Here is an 18,961-nt window from a genome sequence, read left to right on the forward strand (position 1 = left end):
TTCTCTGTCAGTTTTCTCACTCCGTTTGGTGCTTGGCTGAGTTCTTTATCTCTTCATTTGATGTTTTAGGGTTTCAGGATTGTATTCTCTGTTCGGCTTAGTTTTTTGGATCTTTGCTGTGGAGGGACGGTGTGGTGCTTCTGCCTAGAGCGCCATTTTGCCGGAACTCTCCCTCATTGTCTTTCTTGTAAGCCAATTAAAAGCGTATTCCTCACTATCCCCTCCATGAGAAACACCAAACATCCAATAATAATGAAAGGAATTGAGAAAAAGCTCATTACATCAGGCACACAATACTTTTAAAAATTTGGTCCCGAGGGACAGAAATATATGCATTACATCTGTATTTACTGTTATTTAAAAAAAAAAGCTGCTTGTTTTTAAGATACCATACCTGCTCTTCTTCTAGAAGAATCAGCCCCACAATTGCAATGTTAATGTTTCCTCCGATTGTTCCGTCTTTGAATAAAGCAGACACCTAGAAAAGCCGGCAAACCCATGTCAGTTCCAATAAATGGCAGTGTGCCCACAGCCTGCTAGTCAGCCTGGAGTCCTGCTGGTGAAAGCCAGTCTCATTCCTCTTTGTGACAGTGACATAACCACATCAGAGTTCTTACACTGCTCACAGACAGGGGTAGCAGTATCTATTGATGGTTGAATCCTTTCCATTGGTACGTGAAGGTAAAAACTGGAAGTTTCTTGGGTGGGGGCACTTTTTATCATCAAACACCAAGGAAAGGAGTATAAGGTCTCCACACCGGTAAGTGTCCATGGTAGAAGAATGGAGGATTTTTTTACTCATGATGATGACTGTATAAGCTGAGCATGGCCCCCGCTCTCCTGCCAAGGGATTCCAGAAGCATAAAGAAATTTTGGAGGAAAGATCAACAGGATACAAGAAGAGAAGGAAAAAATGTGCAAAGCTTTGCTGGGGTCTTAAAAGGTAGCGAGCGGCCATCTAAGATGCATCAGTTGGTCCCAAACCACCTGCAGTAAAGGAGAATGAAGGACACCAAAGACACAGGGAAAGTATTAGCCCAAGAGATAGACAGGGCCACATAAACCAGAGACTTCATCAGCCTGAGACCAGAAGAACTAGATGGTTCCCAGCTACCACCAATGACCACCCTGATAGGGAACACAATGGAGAGTCCCTAATGGATCAGGAGAAAAAATGGGGTACAGAACTCAAATTCTAGCAAAAAGACCAGACTCAATGGTTTGATCGAGACTGGAGGGATCCTGGAAGACACGGCCCCCCGACTCTCTGTTAGCACAAAACTAAAACCACTTCGGAGGCCAACACTTCAGACAAAGATTAGACTGGACTATGGGGCATGAAATGATACTCGTGAAGAGTGTGCTTCTTAGCTCAAATAGATACATGAGACTCAACGGGCAATTTCTGTCCAGAGGTGAGATGAGAAGGCAGAGAGGGTTAGGAGCTGGTTGAATGGTAACAGGAAATCCAGGGTAGAAAGGAGGAGTATGCTGTCACAGTATAGCGAGAGCAACTAGGGTCACATAACAATGTATGTATAAATTTTTGTATGAAAGACTAACTTGAATTGTAAACTTTCACTTAAAGCACAACAATTAGGAAAAAAAAGTGAAAAAATGTGTAAAGATGGCCAAAGAGAGATGTGAACAGTAGGACGGCAGCCCGCGGACAGTGCAATGGCTGATTAGAGGGACTGGGCAAAGGCAGGCTGACAGCAACGGGCACAGAGTAGTCACTGTGGTCCCTAGGCAGTCGGCATGTTGGAAACGTTCTGGAGAACAGAGGCAGAAACTCCCCTCATCCGGGCAGCCTGCGCCCATGGTCGTCCACCACGTGAGCGTGCAGTCGTATGGGGCTCCATTTCACACTTTCCCTCAGTTCCCTGGGAGTGCATTAGCTCTATGGGTCAGTCTACTGAGGCCAATGCTATTAAAACTACTCAGTATCAAGGAAAGATGACTCACACAGAGGGGCACTCTGCTCTTATTGAACAGCCCTGGTGGCACAGTGCTTAAAGCGCTTGGCTGCTCACCAAAAGGTCAGTGGTTGGAACCACCAGCCTCTCCATAGGTGGAAGATGTGGCAGTCTGCTTCCACAAAGATTACAGGCTTGAAAACCCTATGGGGCAGTTCTACTCTGTCCGATAGGGTTGCTATGAATTGGGATAGACTTGACAGCAATAGGTTTTATGGATTTGGCTTATTGATGTCCTAGACCCAGTTGCTGTTGAGTCAACTGCAACTCCTGGCCACCCCAAAAGTGTCAATGGCTGACATTTTGGAATTAAATCACCAGGACTTTCTTCTGAAGCACCTCTGGGTGGGCTTGAACCACCAATCTTTCTGTTAGCATCTGAGTGCATTAACTGTTTTACCACCCCAAAACAAAACAAAACAAACAAAACAAACCCATTGCCACTGAGTCGATTCCGACTCATAGCAATCCTATAGGACAGAGCAGAACTGCCCCATAGGGTTTCCAAAGAGTAGCTGGTTGATTCAAACTGCTGACCTTTTGGTTAACAGCCGAGCTCAACCACTGCACCACCAGGGCTCCTTGTACCACCCAGGGATTCCCTTACTGACGTAGAAAAACACAATAGATATTTCTAAAATATTGTCATTAAAACTATTTCTAAAACTGACTTTGTTGAGCCAAGGTCTGTGTCATGGATTGAGTCGTGTCCCCCAAAAACATCTGTCAGCTTGGCTGGGTCATGATTCCCAGTGTTGTAAGACTGTGTAATCTGATGTGATTTCCTTATGTGTTGTAAACTCTATCACTATGATGAGATTATATGTGATCTCCTTATGTGTTGTAAATTCTATCACTGTGATGAGGTTATACTGATGAGGCTGACAAGATTAGGTAGTGTCTTAACGCAATCTCTTTTGAGATATAAAAGAGAGAAGTGAGCAGAGACACAAGGGAACCTCATACCACCAAGAAAGCAGTGCCAGGAGCAGAGTGCATCCTTTGGACCTGAGGTTCCTATGCAGAGAAGCTCCCAGACCAAAGGAAGATTGATGACACAGACCTTCCTCCAGAGCCAACAGAGAAAGTGTTCCCCTGGAGCTGACACCCCGAATTTGGACTTGTAGCCTACTGGACTGGGAGAGAATAAACTTCGCTTTGCTAAAACCATCCACTCGTGGTATTTCTGTCAGAGCAGCACTAGATGACTAAGACAGTCTGTCTGCTGTTATCTAGATTTCACTTACATGAAATGGGGCTTAATCTCCCCTCACCCTCTTTAGTAATCACCACAGCTGTCAGCTTGAGAGAGAGACACACTTTACCTGGCATGATGTTTTAAAGGGTTGTACTGTTTCTCTGTTTTTGCAGGTAAAATAATTTATATTCAATATTTGAACACTAACTTTCCTAAAAATATCAGTGTTTCTATACAGCCATCTAAAATCACACATATAATGCTGACAGATAGATTCACGCATTACAGAGTGTCAGCATCCTCTTACGGATTTCTGGTAACTGAAGTCAGCAGTAAGCCAGAACATCGAGTTTAAACAGGCGGTCAAATGATTTCTCCTCCTGCTGTTACTCTCTGAAATCCTTAAAATGGATCTTTTGCAGAAACAGAGTATAACTGAAACAATTATTACCAATAAAATATTTCTTATATATGACACATACATCCACAAGTAAAAAAGTAGAGTGTAAAATATAATTAGTATAAATACATATGTATATATATACATATATATGCATACATACATGTATATATGTGTGTGTATGTGTGTACATATATATATATATATATACCAAAACCAAACCAAATCTATTGCCATTGAGTTGATTCTGACTCATAGCATCCCCATGTTTTACAGAGTAGAAAATATTCATAGAGTTTTCTTGGCTATAATCTTTACTGAAGCAGATCACCAAGTCTTTCCTTCATGGCATCACTAGGTGGATTTGAACCACCGACCTGTTGGTTAGTAGCAGAGAGCAAACCATTCGTACCACCCAGGGATTTATAATATATATAACTTAATATATTATATATATACATACGTATACATATATCTATCTATCTGTCTATAAAATACTCATCTGCTAACTGAAAAGATGGCCGTTCAAACCCACCAGTAGCTCTGGGGAGAAAAACCTGGCAATTTGCTCCCATAAAGATTACAGCCTAGAATACCCTATGGGGCAGTGCTACTCTGTCACATGGGTTCCTGTGGATTGGAATTGACTTGACAGCACACAATAACAAACAACATATATACAGTTTATACCACAGTCACATTTTACACGTTATTTCACACTTCACATGCTAGTATGTTACATTCAGCTTCACGTCTGTATGTTACATGTCTCCTATTAGGAAATGTGGCCCCGACAAAAAGGACCGTCTTACCATATTTAGTATCGTCAAGACGTAGGTCGTGATATTTTCATGGCCGTGGTTCTCCATCATCTTTTTGTCAACTACCACCAATGTCTCCACATTCAGCTCTTCATGTCTATGAGACTTCAGAAGGGAGCGTTTCTGCCGTGAGGAAAACTTGTACTCATCAGGAAAGATGAACAGGTCTTCACTGGGAGGCTTGGGCATGTCTGTGGAGGGGCACATGGAGAGCAGATCAAAAGCAAAAGTTGGCATGGTAGACCACATGATATGTGACATGGGGTCTTAGAAGTTAAGGAGCCCTGGTGGCGCGGTGGCTAAAGTGATCGACTGCTAACTGAAAGGTCAGTGGTTTGAAACCACCAGCAGCTCCAAAGGAGAAAGATGTGGCAGTGTGCTTCCATAGACATTTATAGTCTTGGAAACCCAATGGGGTCGCTATGAGTCAGAATTGACTCAGTGGCAGTGGATTTGGTATTTTTGGTTTGGTCTTAGAAGTTACTGTTCAGGATAAAATCATATAACCTTTAAACCTATAAGATGCAAGACTTGTGTTGAAGGAGAACCCTCAGTGTAAGTTAAGTTTGTATAGCCTAGATGTCATGCTATATTTACCTTTGTGTCATTTGGTCCTGATTTAAAACAACAGGAGAGTGCCATCTTTGGCTCCGAAGTACTAGCGTCTAGAAGCACAAGGTTCAAAGACTATCCCTGCTGTCATCGAGTCGATCCAACTGACAGCGACCCCATAGGACAGAGTAGAACTGCACCACAGGAGCAGCAGCTGGTGGATTTGAACTGCCGGCCTTTTGGTTAGCAGCCAAGCTCTTAACCACTGTGCCACCAAGACTATGAGCATATGGATTTGTGGCATAGGGCTCCTCAAAAAAGTCACTGACAAAGCAACAGGACTAACAATTACAAACAGAGCACAGTCCTGCACCATTTCTTATTTCAAGACTTTTAATGATCCGACAGTTGGCAAGTCGATTCCAATGTCTAGACACATGACTGGTTTGTCTGTCTTGTTTTAAGTGGATTATTAACCTTTCCTTGCATAACCACCTCATTGTAGAGCTGAATTTACTAGGAAGAGTCATACGCATTTACTCAGTTAATCAGAAGGTAAAATAAATACTCTGTCTTCTTAGAGTAAACCATTTACAGTTTATTTTGACATTTATAATAATTAACACTATATGTTAAACAACAATCAGGTTTAGGCAATGCCTTAGAAAACGCAGTTAGAATTGTTTTCACAGTGAATACAGACTTCAAAATGCCTAAATATTTGGGTGCTATGCATCCCAAAACTATGTAAATTGTACTTGTGGGGCACACTGGTAACAAGCTGCCATAGAATCGATTCTGACTCGTGGCAACCCCATGTGTGTCAGAGTAGAACTGTGCTCATATGGCTTTTAATGGCTGATTTTTTGGAAGTAGATCACCATGCCTTTCTTTCAAGGCTCCTCTGGGTGGACTTGAAACACCAGCCTCTCAGTTAGCAGCCGAGCACATTAATCATTTACACCTCCCAGGGACTCTGGAATACACTGTGAAACCAACAAAAAACAAACCTATTGCTGTTGAGTCAATTCCAACTCATAGCGAGTCTAAAGGACAGAGTAGAGCTGCCCCATAGAGTTTCCAAGGAGCACATGGTGGGTTCAAACTGCTGACCTCTTGGTTAGCAGACATAGCTCTTAACCACTAAGCCACCAAGGTTTCCAGAACACACTGTTAGCAGATGCTATATTGTCTGCCTGGTACTCACATCCAACTCTCAAGTCCAACTTGAACATTTTACCTCTGTCTGCTAAAATACTACCAAATCTAAATGTACCTTTTAGAGGACAATAATCACACTGGCTCACAGTCTGCTAAGCATTCATCATGTGCCATTGCCATTCACGTAATTCACATAGCTGCCAAGTCCACTAAGAGCTTTCTATGTGTAACTCTGAGGATGAGGCCACCGAGGCACAGGGAATGAGCGGAACCTGCTCATAGCTCCTCTCAAGAACGTGTTGGAAATGGGTGTCAGATGTTGACGGCATAGTCCCAGAGCCCTCAGTCTTAGCTCCCACTGGTGAAAAAACATCCCCGGGGTGGTGGTCTCAGACGGCATGGTCCTGACAAGCCTCTCAGGGCAAACTGTTGTTGTGCTTAGCCGCTGCCTAACCAACTCATGACCACCCCATGCACAATGAGAACTGGGCATCTGTGCTTCGTAGGGTTTTCACTGGTTGATTTTCTGAAGTCAGTTGCCAGGCCTTAGTCTGGAAACTCACCTGAAATCTGCTCAGCATCATAACAACACACAAATGTCCCCCGTCACATGGGTGGTAACTGCGCATGAGGTACAGGGATGAGAACGGAACCCGGGTCTCGGGCATGGAAGGCGAGAATTCTACCAGTGAATCGTCACTGCCCCCAGGGCAAACTACTCACCCCAGACACAGTTCTTGCAACTTCTTCCGTGTTTCGAAGCACAGTGAGTCCTCGCTAAAACCTCACCGTGGGTTCTTGCCTGCAGCTCTGAAGCACGCCCGATATCTGAGCCTGAGGTTAAGCCTCAGTATACATTTTAAGCAAATCTCTCGGCCTTTGTTTGCCTTTTTGCACAGACAGCCGCTCCAAATAAATGCACACAAATCTCTCCTTTTCTGAATCAGGGGCTCCAACAGGGAAGGATCCTCCTTAGTGCAAACCTCACCAGGCCAGGAGGAGACTCGGATTCCTCCAGAAAAGTCCCAAATCCTCATGGACATCATGGAAACATCCATTCCCAGGGAACAAGAGGTCCTGAGAGTCTATGCTGCAGCCTGGAAACCAGGTCACACAGCGCTGCCGCCATGCAGGCCCGGTCACAGGACTGCCGCAGTCTCCCGGGAGGGGCCAGAAATAGCACCATAGAGCACTAATGTCTTCTTGCCAGGCAAGGGGAGCTTTCCTTTTCTAGTTTTCTATTTTTGTTATGGCAACACGGCTACTTTTTTCCGTTTTCCAGATGTAAAATTCATTACACAGTTTAATAGTCTTTTTCAAAGAATTGCCTTTCGTCAACCCCCACTATTAAGATTCTGAAACCCCTCCAAGGCATCAGAGCTCCCCACACATGGACAAACATGGATACATACACTTACACACATATGTACACACGTACATACGCATGTGCACACACAGATGCGCACACGTGTGCCTGTATGCATGCACACACATCCACATCAAACTGATCATCATTTCTGTAGGGTCTTCTGTGTATGCCCCGCTGTGCCTCAGCTGCGTTGCCAGCCTGAGGGTCTTGGAACACCATCAGATAAGAATTCAGACTCGTTCAGAACTGTCCGAGTTGCTGGACTTTCTTGGGGCTCCCTACAGCCTTTGCTTCAGAACTTGGTCTGGTTTTTCAAAGAGATTCAGGCTGACCTACAGGCACATAGTTCTACTGGCCATTTCTGGTCTCAGCCCAAGTCCTGGCACAGGTCACACCCCCAACGTGAGCCCTGCCAACAGGAATCTTGGCTCTGACCCGTCGATGCCTTACCCACTCTGCTCTTGTTCTCATTCCACCTCTTTCTTCCTGTTCTACTGTATTTGTTCTCAACTTGGTCCTCCTTGCAGCCTCCCAAAGACCCAGCACACTGACTAAATTTATATGGGCTTCAGTTTCGCAAGCACATTTGAATGTAGCATAGGGCTGTTCTTTATAGGGCACTATGGGTTCAAGTCTGTCCTGGAAGAAGTACAGCCAGAGTGCTCCTTAGAAGCGAGGATGGTGAGACTTCACCTCAGATACTCTGCTCATGTTATCAGGAGGGATCAGTTCCTGGAGAAGGACATCACGCTTGGTAAAGTAGAGGGTCAGTGAAGAAGAGGAAGACCCTCAACGAGATGGACTGACACAGTGGCTGCAACAATGGGCTCAAGCATAACAAAGACTGTGAGGATGGCGCAGGACCAGGCAGTGTTTCTTTCTGTTGTACACGGGGTTGCTATGAGTCAGAACCGACTCAACGGCACCTAACAACAGCAACGAGTTCAAATGCCACTCAGGTGCTGGGAGTTTAAATAGCGCTTTTTCTTTAGTTGTAAGTGCCAAGTGATTCTCATTTTTTCCCTTTATTCAATACTTACTGGGCACTGCAACATGCCCACCTCTGTTTTGGGGTGCTGGGTATAGCAGCCAATGGACCCAGCCAAACAGAGAATGCTGGGTGGGAGGAGAGCTGGGCTGTCCCCAGGCTCACCGGGGGAGGTCGAGGAAGGTGCTGAGGGGAAATTCCAGCAAACACTGAGCTCCTATTCCTGACTTTGGGAGCATTTCTCATAAAAAATGTAAATAATAAATCACCTTCTAAATTTTTTTTTTTTTAGAAAAAAGAAAAAAAGATGTAGCTAAAACCTTGTTGATAAATTGTAGGCAAAATATATCAAGCATAACATGTCCTTCTGATGTGGTGGAGACAAGTCTATATATAAGATTACCTCAGCAGGAAAACTATGTGGGCTTTGCCAACTCGAAACCCTAACTATATAGAATTACCGGGTAGAGTTGTGAGGGTTCTTTTTAAGGACCTACAGCAACCCCTTACTTCCGAGCACTGGGTCATTTAATCTGTCTAAGGAACAGAGATCTTAAAAAAAAACAACAAAAAACCATGAACATTAATTGTGCACACAGAGAGAGACTTTACACAGAACTTACAGATAACGCACCCTCTTTGGAGTCATTTTTTAAATTTCACAATGTGTAAACAAACTGCCCCTCATCGGCAGACATACGCTGAAGAAAATGTAAAATGTTCCATTGACTTGTCTAAATGAAAACACATTGATTGCTGTCTAGTCAATCCAGACTCATAGCAATCCCATGTGTTATAGAGTAGAGCTGAGCTCCATAGGGTTTTCTTAGCTGTAATCTTTATGGAAACAGATCGCCAGGTCTTTCTTCCGTGGTGCCACGCTGGGTGGCTTCCAATCACCAGCTTTTAGGTTAGCAGCTTGCGCCACCCAGGCTCCTACATAAAGGAAAGGATCATTAAATAAACAAAGGAAGCGCCCTTACATACATTTCTTGCGTCTTCCGCAGAAATGCTGCTTATGCGGGTGCCTGAGGCTCGAGCCACCGCGAAGGTGTGGACTGTCGTGGCGAGGGCTGTGGCGGTTTTCTGGGTCCCGCCTCCTCTGGATCATCAGGATCTCGTTCCCCCTGTGTGCATGGGGCTCTGCGGATCTCTTGGACAGGACGTGGGAGTGAGGGCCGGCCTGGGCGGAGCCGTTCAGTTTCCCTGTGAGGGATGAAGGAAGCGGCTTCAAGAAGTAATCTGCCTCTTGTGTTCTAATCATGCCTGACTGGAAAAAAACAAAGGAGAAAAAAGAAAACACAGTTTTGCTTTCAAATCGGAGACAGGGCCAAGTTTCCAAGTACTGCATTTTTTTACTACTCTCCAGCAAGCATGCTCCCCCCTCCAGGAAGGTCACACGCTGAAAGGGTTCAAAAACCTTGGTTAAGAATTAGGAGAGGGAAAGGCCGCCACACACACGACCTACACCTGTGTCCTTGTACAGAGATTTGTGTAGCGGTGTTCCACGGTTTGGGACTCCAGGAGCAGAGGGAGCCTCAGAAATGTACCAAAATCAGTTAATTTAAACCATAAAAACGCAGGAGAAAGCACGTGTAACCCAATTTAAATATAAAGAGACGGAACTACAAGACTCTTAATAGACTCATTTGCAAAACCATGTTCAAATAAATTGAAAAATGAATAAATAAAATGAGATCAAATCAACAACCGCAACTCAAAACATTGGGCAGGAAGCTTGAGGGGTCGGGGGCAGTGAGTTTAAGATAATAGTGGTGGAATGATTTGGAAAAGGATAGCGAGAATGGTTGCAAAACTTGAAGAATGTAACCAACGTCACTGAACTGTACCTGTAGAAACTGTTAAAATGGTGCATCTTTGGCTGTGTCAACTTTCACCAAAAATAATTACAATAATAAAACGAATAAGATGTGCCAGTGTCTAGAAAAGTGTAACTTACCAAAACTAACCCAGAAGAAAGCAGGAGAGGATATACTTAGGGAGTCAGGGAGATCTTCCTAAATAACTGTTAAAGGAAATAGGAAAGAATTGACTTGGCAAAGACAGGAAAAATGTCTGTACAGCATAACAATGACAGTGACATAAACAAAGTAAAAAATATATTCAAGGGGACAAAATCAAGACACAAATTTTACTTTTTAAAGTAATATTTATTTTTCTCCTGATTTTTGTTATTGTCGTAAATATATATAACGCATTTGTGAATTCAAGATTTTTTTATTATGCTTTAGATGAATGTTTACAGAGCAAACCAGTTTCTCATTAAACAATCCATACACATGTTGTTTTGTGACAAAGGTTGTCAACCCACGACGTGTCAACACTCTCCCCTTCTTGACCTTGGTTTCCCCATTTCCATTCGTCCAACTTTCCTGCCTGCTCCTGCCTTCTCATCCTTGCCCCTGGGCTGGTGTACCCACTTGGTCTTGTTTTATTTTACGGGCCTGTCTAATCTTTGGCTGTGGTAAAGTAGAGGGTCAGCGAAAAAGAGGAAGACCCTCAACAAGATGGATTGATACAGTGGCTGCAACAATGGGCTCAAGCATAGCAACGACTGTGAGCATGGGGCAGGACCAGGCAGTGTTTCATTCTGTAGTACATAGGATCACTATGAGTCGGTACATAGGATCACTATGAGTCGGAACATAGGATCACTATGAGTCGGAACCAGCTCAGTGGCAACTAATGACAACAACAATCTTTGGCTGAAGAGAGAACCTCAGGAGTGACTTCATTACCGAGCTAAAAGCGTGTCCGGAGGCCAAACCCTCGGGGTTTCTCCAGTCTCTGTGAGACCAGTAAGTCTAGTCCTTTTTTGTGAGTTAGAATTTTGTTCTACATTTTTCTCCAGCTCTGTCCGGGACCCTCCACTGTGATCGCTGTCAGAGCTGTTGGTGGTAGTAGCCGGGCACCATCTAGGTGTGCTGGACTCAGTCTGGTGGAGGCTGTGGTGGTTGTGGTCCGTTAGTCCTTTGGACTAATCTTTCCCTTGTGTCGTTGGTTTTCTTCTTTCTCCCTTGCTTCAGATGGGGTGACACCAGTGGAGTATCTTAGATGGCCAATTCAACATTCTTTGCATGTACAATTCAGTGACATAAGTTACATTAATCACATTGTTCAATTATCACCAGAGTCTGTTGCCAAGTTTTCCATCACCAGAAACAGATAGTCAATATTTCCTAATATGTTTGACTTTTTGAGAAACCACCAAAATGTTTTTCACAGCAGCTACACCAGTTCACCACCGCTCATCTGCCAGTTTGTCGTACTATGGTGGTAAAATGGTGTTATGACAACAACATTTCACAATCCCACCAGCACCAGGTAAGGGTTCCAATCTCTCCACATCCTCACCCACACTTGTTGTTTTCCCTTTTTGTGATCACAGCCATCCTAGTGGGGTGAAGTGATATCTTGTGGTTTTGATTTGCATCTCCTTAATGACAAATGGCATTGAGCACCCTTCCATGTGCTTGTTGGACATTTATATTTCTTCTTTGGTGAAATGTCTATTCAACTCCTTTTCATATTGTTTGATTGGGTTGTTTTTCCTTTCTAAAAGTTGCAAAGTTGTAGGAATTCTTTATATATTCTATATACGAACGCTTTATCTGATACATCGCTTCCAAAATTCTCCTCCCATTCTATAGATATTTCCTTCGCCCTGAGAGACTGATAAAGTCACTTTGATGAAGTCCAATTTATCTATTTTGTCTATTTTGCTTTTGATGTCACGTCTAAGAATTAATTGTTAGAAACTAAGATCCCAAAGCATCGCCCCTATGTTTTCTTCTAAGAGTTTCATGGTTTTAGTTCCAATGGCTTTAATTCCGGTTGTTGAACCATTTTAATTTTCATATATGGTGTGAAGTATGGGTCCGGGTTCATTCCTCTGCATGTGAAAAGCCAGTTGTCCCAGCATCATTTAGTAAGAGATTATTCTTTCTCCGCCGAATTGATAGCACTGTTGTTGTTGTTAGGTGCCGTCCGGTGGTTCCAACTCGTAGTGCCCCTATGTGCAACAGAAGGAAACATTGCCCGGTGCTACACCACCCTCACAGTCATTACTATGTTTGAGCCCATTTTTGCAGTCACTGTGTCAATTCATCTCCTTGAGGATCTTCCTCTTTGTCACTCACTCTCTACTTTACTAAGCATGATGACCTTCTTCAGGCACACACCCCTCCTGAGAACATGTCCAAAGTATGTGAGATGAAGTCTTGCCATCCTGGCTTCTAAGAAGCATTGTAGCTGTACTTCTTCTAAGAAAGATTTGTTTATTCTTTTCACAGTCCATGGTATATTCAATATTCTTCGTCAATACCATAATTCGAAGGCATCAATTCTTCTTTGGTTTTTCTTATTCATTGTCCAGCTTTTGCGTGCGTATGAGGCAACTGAAAATACCATGGCTTGGGTCAGGCGCACCTTAGTCTTCAAGGTGACATCTTTGCTTTTGAACACTTTAAAGATGTCTTTTGCAGCAGATTTGCCCAATGCAATGCGTCTTTTGAGTTCTTGACTGCTGCTCCTATGGGAGTTCATTATGGCTCCAAGTAAAATGAAATCCTTGACAACTTCAATCTTTTCTCCGTTTATCATGATGTTGCGTATTGCTCCAGTTGTGAGGATTTTTGTCTTCTTTCTGTTGAGGTGTAATTCATATTGGAGGCTGTATTCTTTGATCTTCACCAGTAAGTGCTTCAAGTCCTCTTCACTTTCAGCAAGCAAAGCTGTGTCATCTGCATATCGCAGTTTGTTAATGGATCTCTTCCAGTCCGTTGGCCAGGTAGCTATCTTCAAATGTCTTGGCATAAACTAGTGAGCGCTTCTAGCGCTGCATCCATTTGTTGAAACATTTCAATTGGAATTCCGTCAATTCCCAGAGCCACTTAGCATCTAGAGTGACAAAAACTTTAAAGCTTGATAAAAATGATTGTTGGTGAGCATTTGAACAAACAGGAAAGTTCACACACTCAGGGGGCCATCTGCCATATTTATCTGTCAATATTTGAAATGTACAATTCAGATCTAGAAATGTAACCTTTTTGAATTCTTGACAAATATTCATTTTAAGGACTTCTCCAATATTGGTAAATATACACGAATTTATATTGCTTGTTTTATATTTAATTATATATGTGTATTATATTATATATTTTATATATAAGTGTATATATTATATTAATTATATTATGTTTGCAATAGCAAAAATGCTCCAACAAAATAAAACTAAAAAGATAGAAATAAGAAACAATTTAAATATTTACCAATGAGTTCAGGGTATTTTTTAAAAGAGTGTATTTACATACTGGGAGCCATCGGAAAGGATTAGATAATTACGTGCTGGAGATAATCATCACTGGACATTATTTTGAGACCCCAGCTTAGAGCCCACACTTTTTACATAAACTTTACCTAACACTCAGAACAACTGTCTGAGGCCGGTATCTTTATTATCCCATTTTAAAATAGAGACATAGAGGGATTAAGTAATATTTTCAAGGTCATCTGTGTAGAAAATAAAGTGTAGGGATTTCAAATCTGAAAGCTGAAAGTTTATACTATTGAGCTTCCAAAACCAAAAACCAAACCAAGCTCATTGCTGCCGAGTTGATTCTGACTCATAGCAACCCTATAGGACAGAGTAAATCTGGCCTGTAGGGTTTCCAAGAAGTGGCTGGTGGATTCAAACTGCCAATCTTCTGGTTAGCAGCCGAGCTCTTAATCACTGTGCCACCAGGTTTTCAAAAGGCAGTTAAAAAAAAAAGTGTAAAATAAAGTATATAATGTGATCCAGTTATGGCCCTTTTAAAAATCATACATCTAGGTTGACAGAATTTTCCCGGAAGGATTGAGAGGAACATGTTGACAGTGGTTATCTTCAGGGGAGAAAGTAACATAGCACCGATGCATGAGGGAGCTTTTCACTTTCAATTTAAAATCTCTCTGCACGATTCAATTTTAAAATCTATTTACATGGGTACTTTAAGAAATTTCAGTGGTGTTGCTCGGTCACGGGATTCTGAATGAATTTTAAAAATCCCTATAAAGATTGTTGTGGTTGTAGCTGCTGTGAAGTCAACGTCGACTCATGGCAACCCCGTGTATGTCAGAGTAGAAGTACCCCATAGGCGTTTCAAGGCTGGGCCCTTTCAGAAGCAGATTGCCAGGCCTGTCTTCCGAGGTGCTTCTGGGTGAGTTTGAACTGCCAGCCTTTCAGCTTGTGGTTGAGTGTGTGATCATTGGCACCACCCAGGGACTCCATAAATATTATTATGTACCACATAACTTTAGAATACAATTAGTTACTCTTCCAGAACTGCAAAGGCACTGCTACAACACTCCAGTTTTTGTTGTTTTTCCTGGCAGTATGTTGTCGTGCTGCTTTTTTCTAAGTTATGTTAATAACTTAGCCCGCTGGGTTGGATAGACATCAGCTATTTGGAGCTGCTACACACTGGTGCCTGGGGTAAGTCTACCTCTGACTTAGGCTGCTCGGCTCTGATTCCCATGGGGGGAGGGGATTTGCTGCACCTCCACGCCCCGCCAGGTGAAGTCCTGTGCTGGGCGGGCTGGCCTGCCTGAGTCTGAATCAGCACTGCAGGGGGTAGACCTCCTGGGGCCCCGCTATCACCCAGAAATGGAGGTGAAATACTTGGAGTTTATGCCCTGGATCAGGGAGGCGGAAGTTTTCACGGCCTGCTCTACGTGAATGACTCAGTAACCTCTTTGGCCTTTTAGAACGCTACCCACTAAACCAGACCACAGCAACACTTTAAAGTTTACAGTTCTCCGAGGGACTAACAAAGTATGGAATGAGGTATTAGCTGAAACCAGTTGGGCTTCATCCTTTCTGCATTTAAACTAATCCAGGGGTAGCATAAGCAATAATCCATGTGTTGGTAAAAAAACAAACAAACGAACAAAAAAACCATTGCCATTGAGTTGATTCTGACTGATAGTGACCCTACAGGACAGAGCAGAACTTCCCCATGGGGTTTCCAACAAGCGGCTGGTGGATTCGAACTACCAACCTTTTGGTTAGCAGCCAAGCTCGTAACTACTACACCACCGGGGCTCCAATCCATGTGTTCATCCTTGTATAATGACACCTCAGTTACCCAAATAGGTTTTCCACACTATTGAAGGCAACCAGTTTAAGTACTAATCTAAAAAAGGAAAAAAAGCAAAAATGTATTTTTTGCTTAAAATAAAACATTTTCTAATATACAAACAAGTCCTTGTTTTTCAAATAGATCCTTAGGAGACCATCGGCTCTTTAAGAACCTGGAGTAGATGTTATACAGCATTTTCTGCAAGCCAGATGGGACTCACAAAAGGAGAATGGGCAGATGGAGTCAGACACGCAGCATTCTGCATGTAGTTCTAACATTTATTAGCTGTGTGACTCTGGGCAGCTCACCCAGCTTCTCTGTGCAGCGTTGTCATCCGGAAAGTGGATATAAAGATAATGTCAACTTGCAAAAGGATTTGCTGAATTAATGAAATGAAGAATGCTAAGTGTCATGCTCCACCCTCTGGTCTCCGACTCTCTTCTGACTATTCAGGTGTCCCTAGTGGTGTTTTCAGTGGCAGTGTGACTGCCGTGTTGGTCCACCTGTGGCCACCATCTGCCCAAACACATCATTGCTCCGGACCCACTGCCTGGCTTCTGACACTCTTTCTCGTCCCTCGCCTAGGATAAACCCTTGCATCCTACAACAGCTGTTCCAGACTCCACAACGTCTCTTCCCTTCCTCCTGCTTCAGTGTCACATCCGGGGTGGCCGAGGCTGAAAGAGTCCGATCCTCGGCAAGATCAACCTGCAGCAGATGGTGAATTTCGGAAGTATTCAGGAAACCGTACCTGTTTCATTTATAATCAACTCTGAGATACAATAATCTGTATTTAAATAATCCCCCATCTCATGAAGTATATAGACAAAATAACTGAAAATATTCATATTTTGATATACCTTGATAATAGATTGTGCAAAAAAAAAGTTATCATACTAGCTTGTCCATTACTAATTCGGAAGCTCATGGAAAAGTTGAGGTAAATCATGGACAAATATATTTCCCTTAATGTTTTCTTCTTACTAAAGTTTTTCTTTACTGAATCGAGAATAATTGTTGGAAAGTCATAAAATTTGCAGTGCACACCTGCCCAGAGCCCCCAGTCACCAGGGGGCTGACGTCTGGGTGGATTATTAATCAGGCTCAGAAAAGGCACATCCATGAACTGAGACGCGGCAAAGCCGCTCTCCCGGGGCCTGCATCTCTCATGGCCCTTTCTGTAAATCATTTAACATTGGGAAACTCACCAAATGCTTGTGTTATATTCATAAGGGAGGAAAGGATGCATGGTATGTCAATGCTGAGAAAATGCTCTTTCTCAACCATGTAAGTGAAAGAAACATTCAAGCTTGAAAGCAGGACATTTTCTGTATTATATTTGCTCTTATTCACAATTAAAAGTCACTAGATGTTATCATTAATATCACACACAAGTAGCATTTGGCTGAAGACCATTCAAAAGCAGTTGCAGCAGTATATTGACAGGGAAGTGACAGAAATTCAAGTAGGATTCAGAAGAGGACTTGGAACAAGGGGATATCATTGCTGATATCAGATGAATCTTGGTTGAAAGCAGAGAATACCAGAAAGATGTTTACCCACGTTTTATTGACTATGAAAAGGCATTTGATTGTGTGGATGATAACAAATTATGGATAACATTGGGAAGAATGGGAATTCGAACACTTAATTGTGCTCGCGCGGAACCTGTACATAGACCAAGAAGCAGTCGTTCGACAGAACAAACGGATACTGTGTGTTTAAAAGTCAGGAAAGGTGTGCATCAGGGCTGTATCTTTTCACTGTACTTATTCAGTCTGTATGCTGAGCAAATAATCCAGGAAATTGGACTATATGAAGAAGAACAAAGCATCAGGATTGTAGGAAGACTCGTTAACAACCTGCGATATGCAGATGACACAACCTTGCTTGCTGAAAGTAAAGAGGACTTCAGGCACTTACTGATGAAGATCAAAGACTATAGACTTCAGTATGGATTACACCTCAACATAAAGAAAACAAAAGTCCTCACAACTAGACCAATAAGCAACATCACGATAAACGGAGAAAATATTGAAGTTGTCAAGGATTTCATTTTCTTGGATCCACAATCAACACTCATGGAAGCAAGTCAAAAAATCAAACGATGTATTGCATGGGGCAAATCTGCTGCAAAAGATATCTTTAATGTATTAAAAAGCAAAGATGTCACTTTGAGGACTAAAGTGCCCCTGACCCAAGCCACAGTATTTTCAATCACCTCGTATGAATGCAAAAGCTGGACAATGAATAAGGAAGACTGAAGAAGAATTGATGACTTTGAATTATGGTGTTGGTGAAGAATATTGAATATACCACAGACCGCCAGAAGAACGAACAAATCTGTCTTTAAATCTGTCTTGGAAGAAGTACAACCAGAATACTTCTTAGAAGCAAGGATGGTGAGACTGTCTCATGTACTTCGGACATATTATCAGGAGGGACCAGTCCCTGGAGAAGGACATCATGCTTGGTAAAGTAGAGGGTCAGCAAAAAAGAGGAAGACCCTCAATGAGACAGATTGACGCAGTGGCTGCAACAGTGGGCTAAAGCATAACAATGATTGTGAGGACAGTGCATGTCTGGGAAGTGTTTCATTCTGTTGTACATAGGGTCACCATAAATCAGAATTTACTGGATGTCATCAAACAACAACGAGATGTTTATGATTGTGTACCTATTGAGATTTATAAAAACTATCTATAAAAGTTGCACAAAACAACAAATAAAATGAATATGAGGAAGAAATGGAGACATGACCAGACTCTTACCCTGTTTCTCCTTCTGTGTAAGGGGTTCCCAGTGAACACGTTCTGAGTTCTCAGGTGATACTGTGTGAGTGAGCCAGCTATCAATCCACATAGAGAAGAAGTAATTTGGCTCATAGGAGAAATATGCATTTGAATTCCCAAATAAGTTTATCTTTACCCCCCTCCTTTGTCTTCTCTCTAAAAGTATGATTTATTTGGGAATATTCTACTTACTCCAATCCCACTGTACACGAGGTCACCATGAGTCAGGGACCGACTCGATGGCAGCTAACAGCAACAACTAGGTGTTCTTAGTGATGTTTCAGAAACACTAGACAATTGTAACTATTATAGAACTTTTATAGAAGCCAAACTCTGCTTTTTATTTCCTCATAACCCCAGGATCAAACACGAACCTGGCCCAAGGCCAATCCATTATTCACCACTTACGCCAGAAACCAGAGTAAGCTGTGTTGCACGATTATTTGTGATGGTTTGAAAATCCAAACTCAGCCAAAATCTTCTAAGAAGCTGAACAAACCAAAAGACTCTTCTCTCTACAGGAGCTTTTGCATGTGATTCTTTCATTTCTCCTCTCCCCGCCATG

The 18,961-nt window shown here is 42.6% G+C and overlaps 1 protein-coding gene across 1 annotated transcript in view; it reads right to left on the bottom strand.

Annotated features, from left to right (window-relative positions):
- Positions 1-18,961, bottom strand: part of ADAMTS16 (ADAM metallopeptidase with thrombospondin type 1 motif 16) — a 225,964-nt gene that overhangs the window by 151,085 nt on the left and 55,918 nt on the right. The window contains exons 5-7 of the mRNA XM_004380276.2: positions 9,453-9,735; positions 4,387-4,586; positions 395-478 (exon numbers count right to left, since the gene is read on the bottom strand). Coding sequence (XP_004380333.2) covers positions 395-478; positions 4,387-4,586; positions 9,453-9,735 — 567 coding nt within the window. The remainder of the gene's footprint in view (positions 1-394; positions 479-4,386; positions 4,587-9,452; positions 9,736-18,961) is intronic.

Source organism: Trichechus manatus, unplaced genomic scaffold, assembly GCF_000243295.1.
Source record: "Trichechus manatus latirostris isolate Lorelei unplaced genomic scaffold, TriManLat1.0 scaffold00072, whole genome shotgun sequence".
Taxonomy (NCBI): domain Eukaryota; kingdom Metazoa; phylum Chordata; class Mammalia; order Sirenia; family Trichechidae; genus Trichechus; species Trichechus manatus.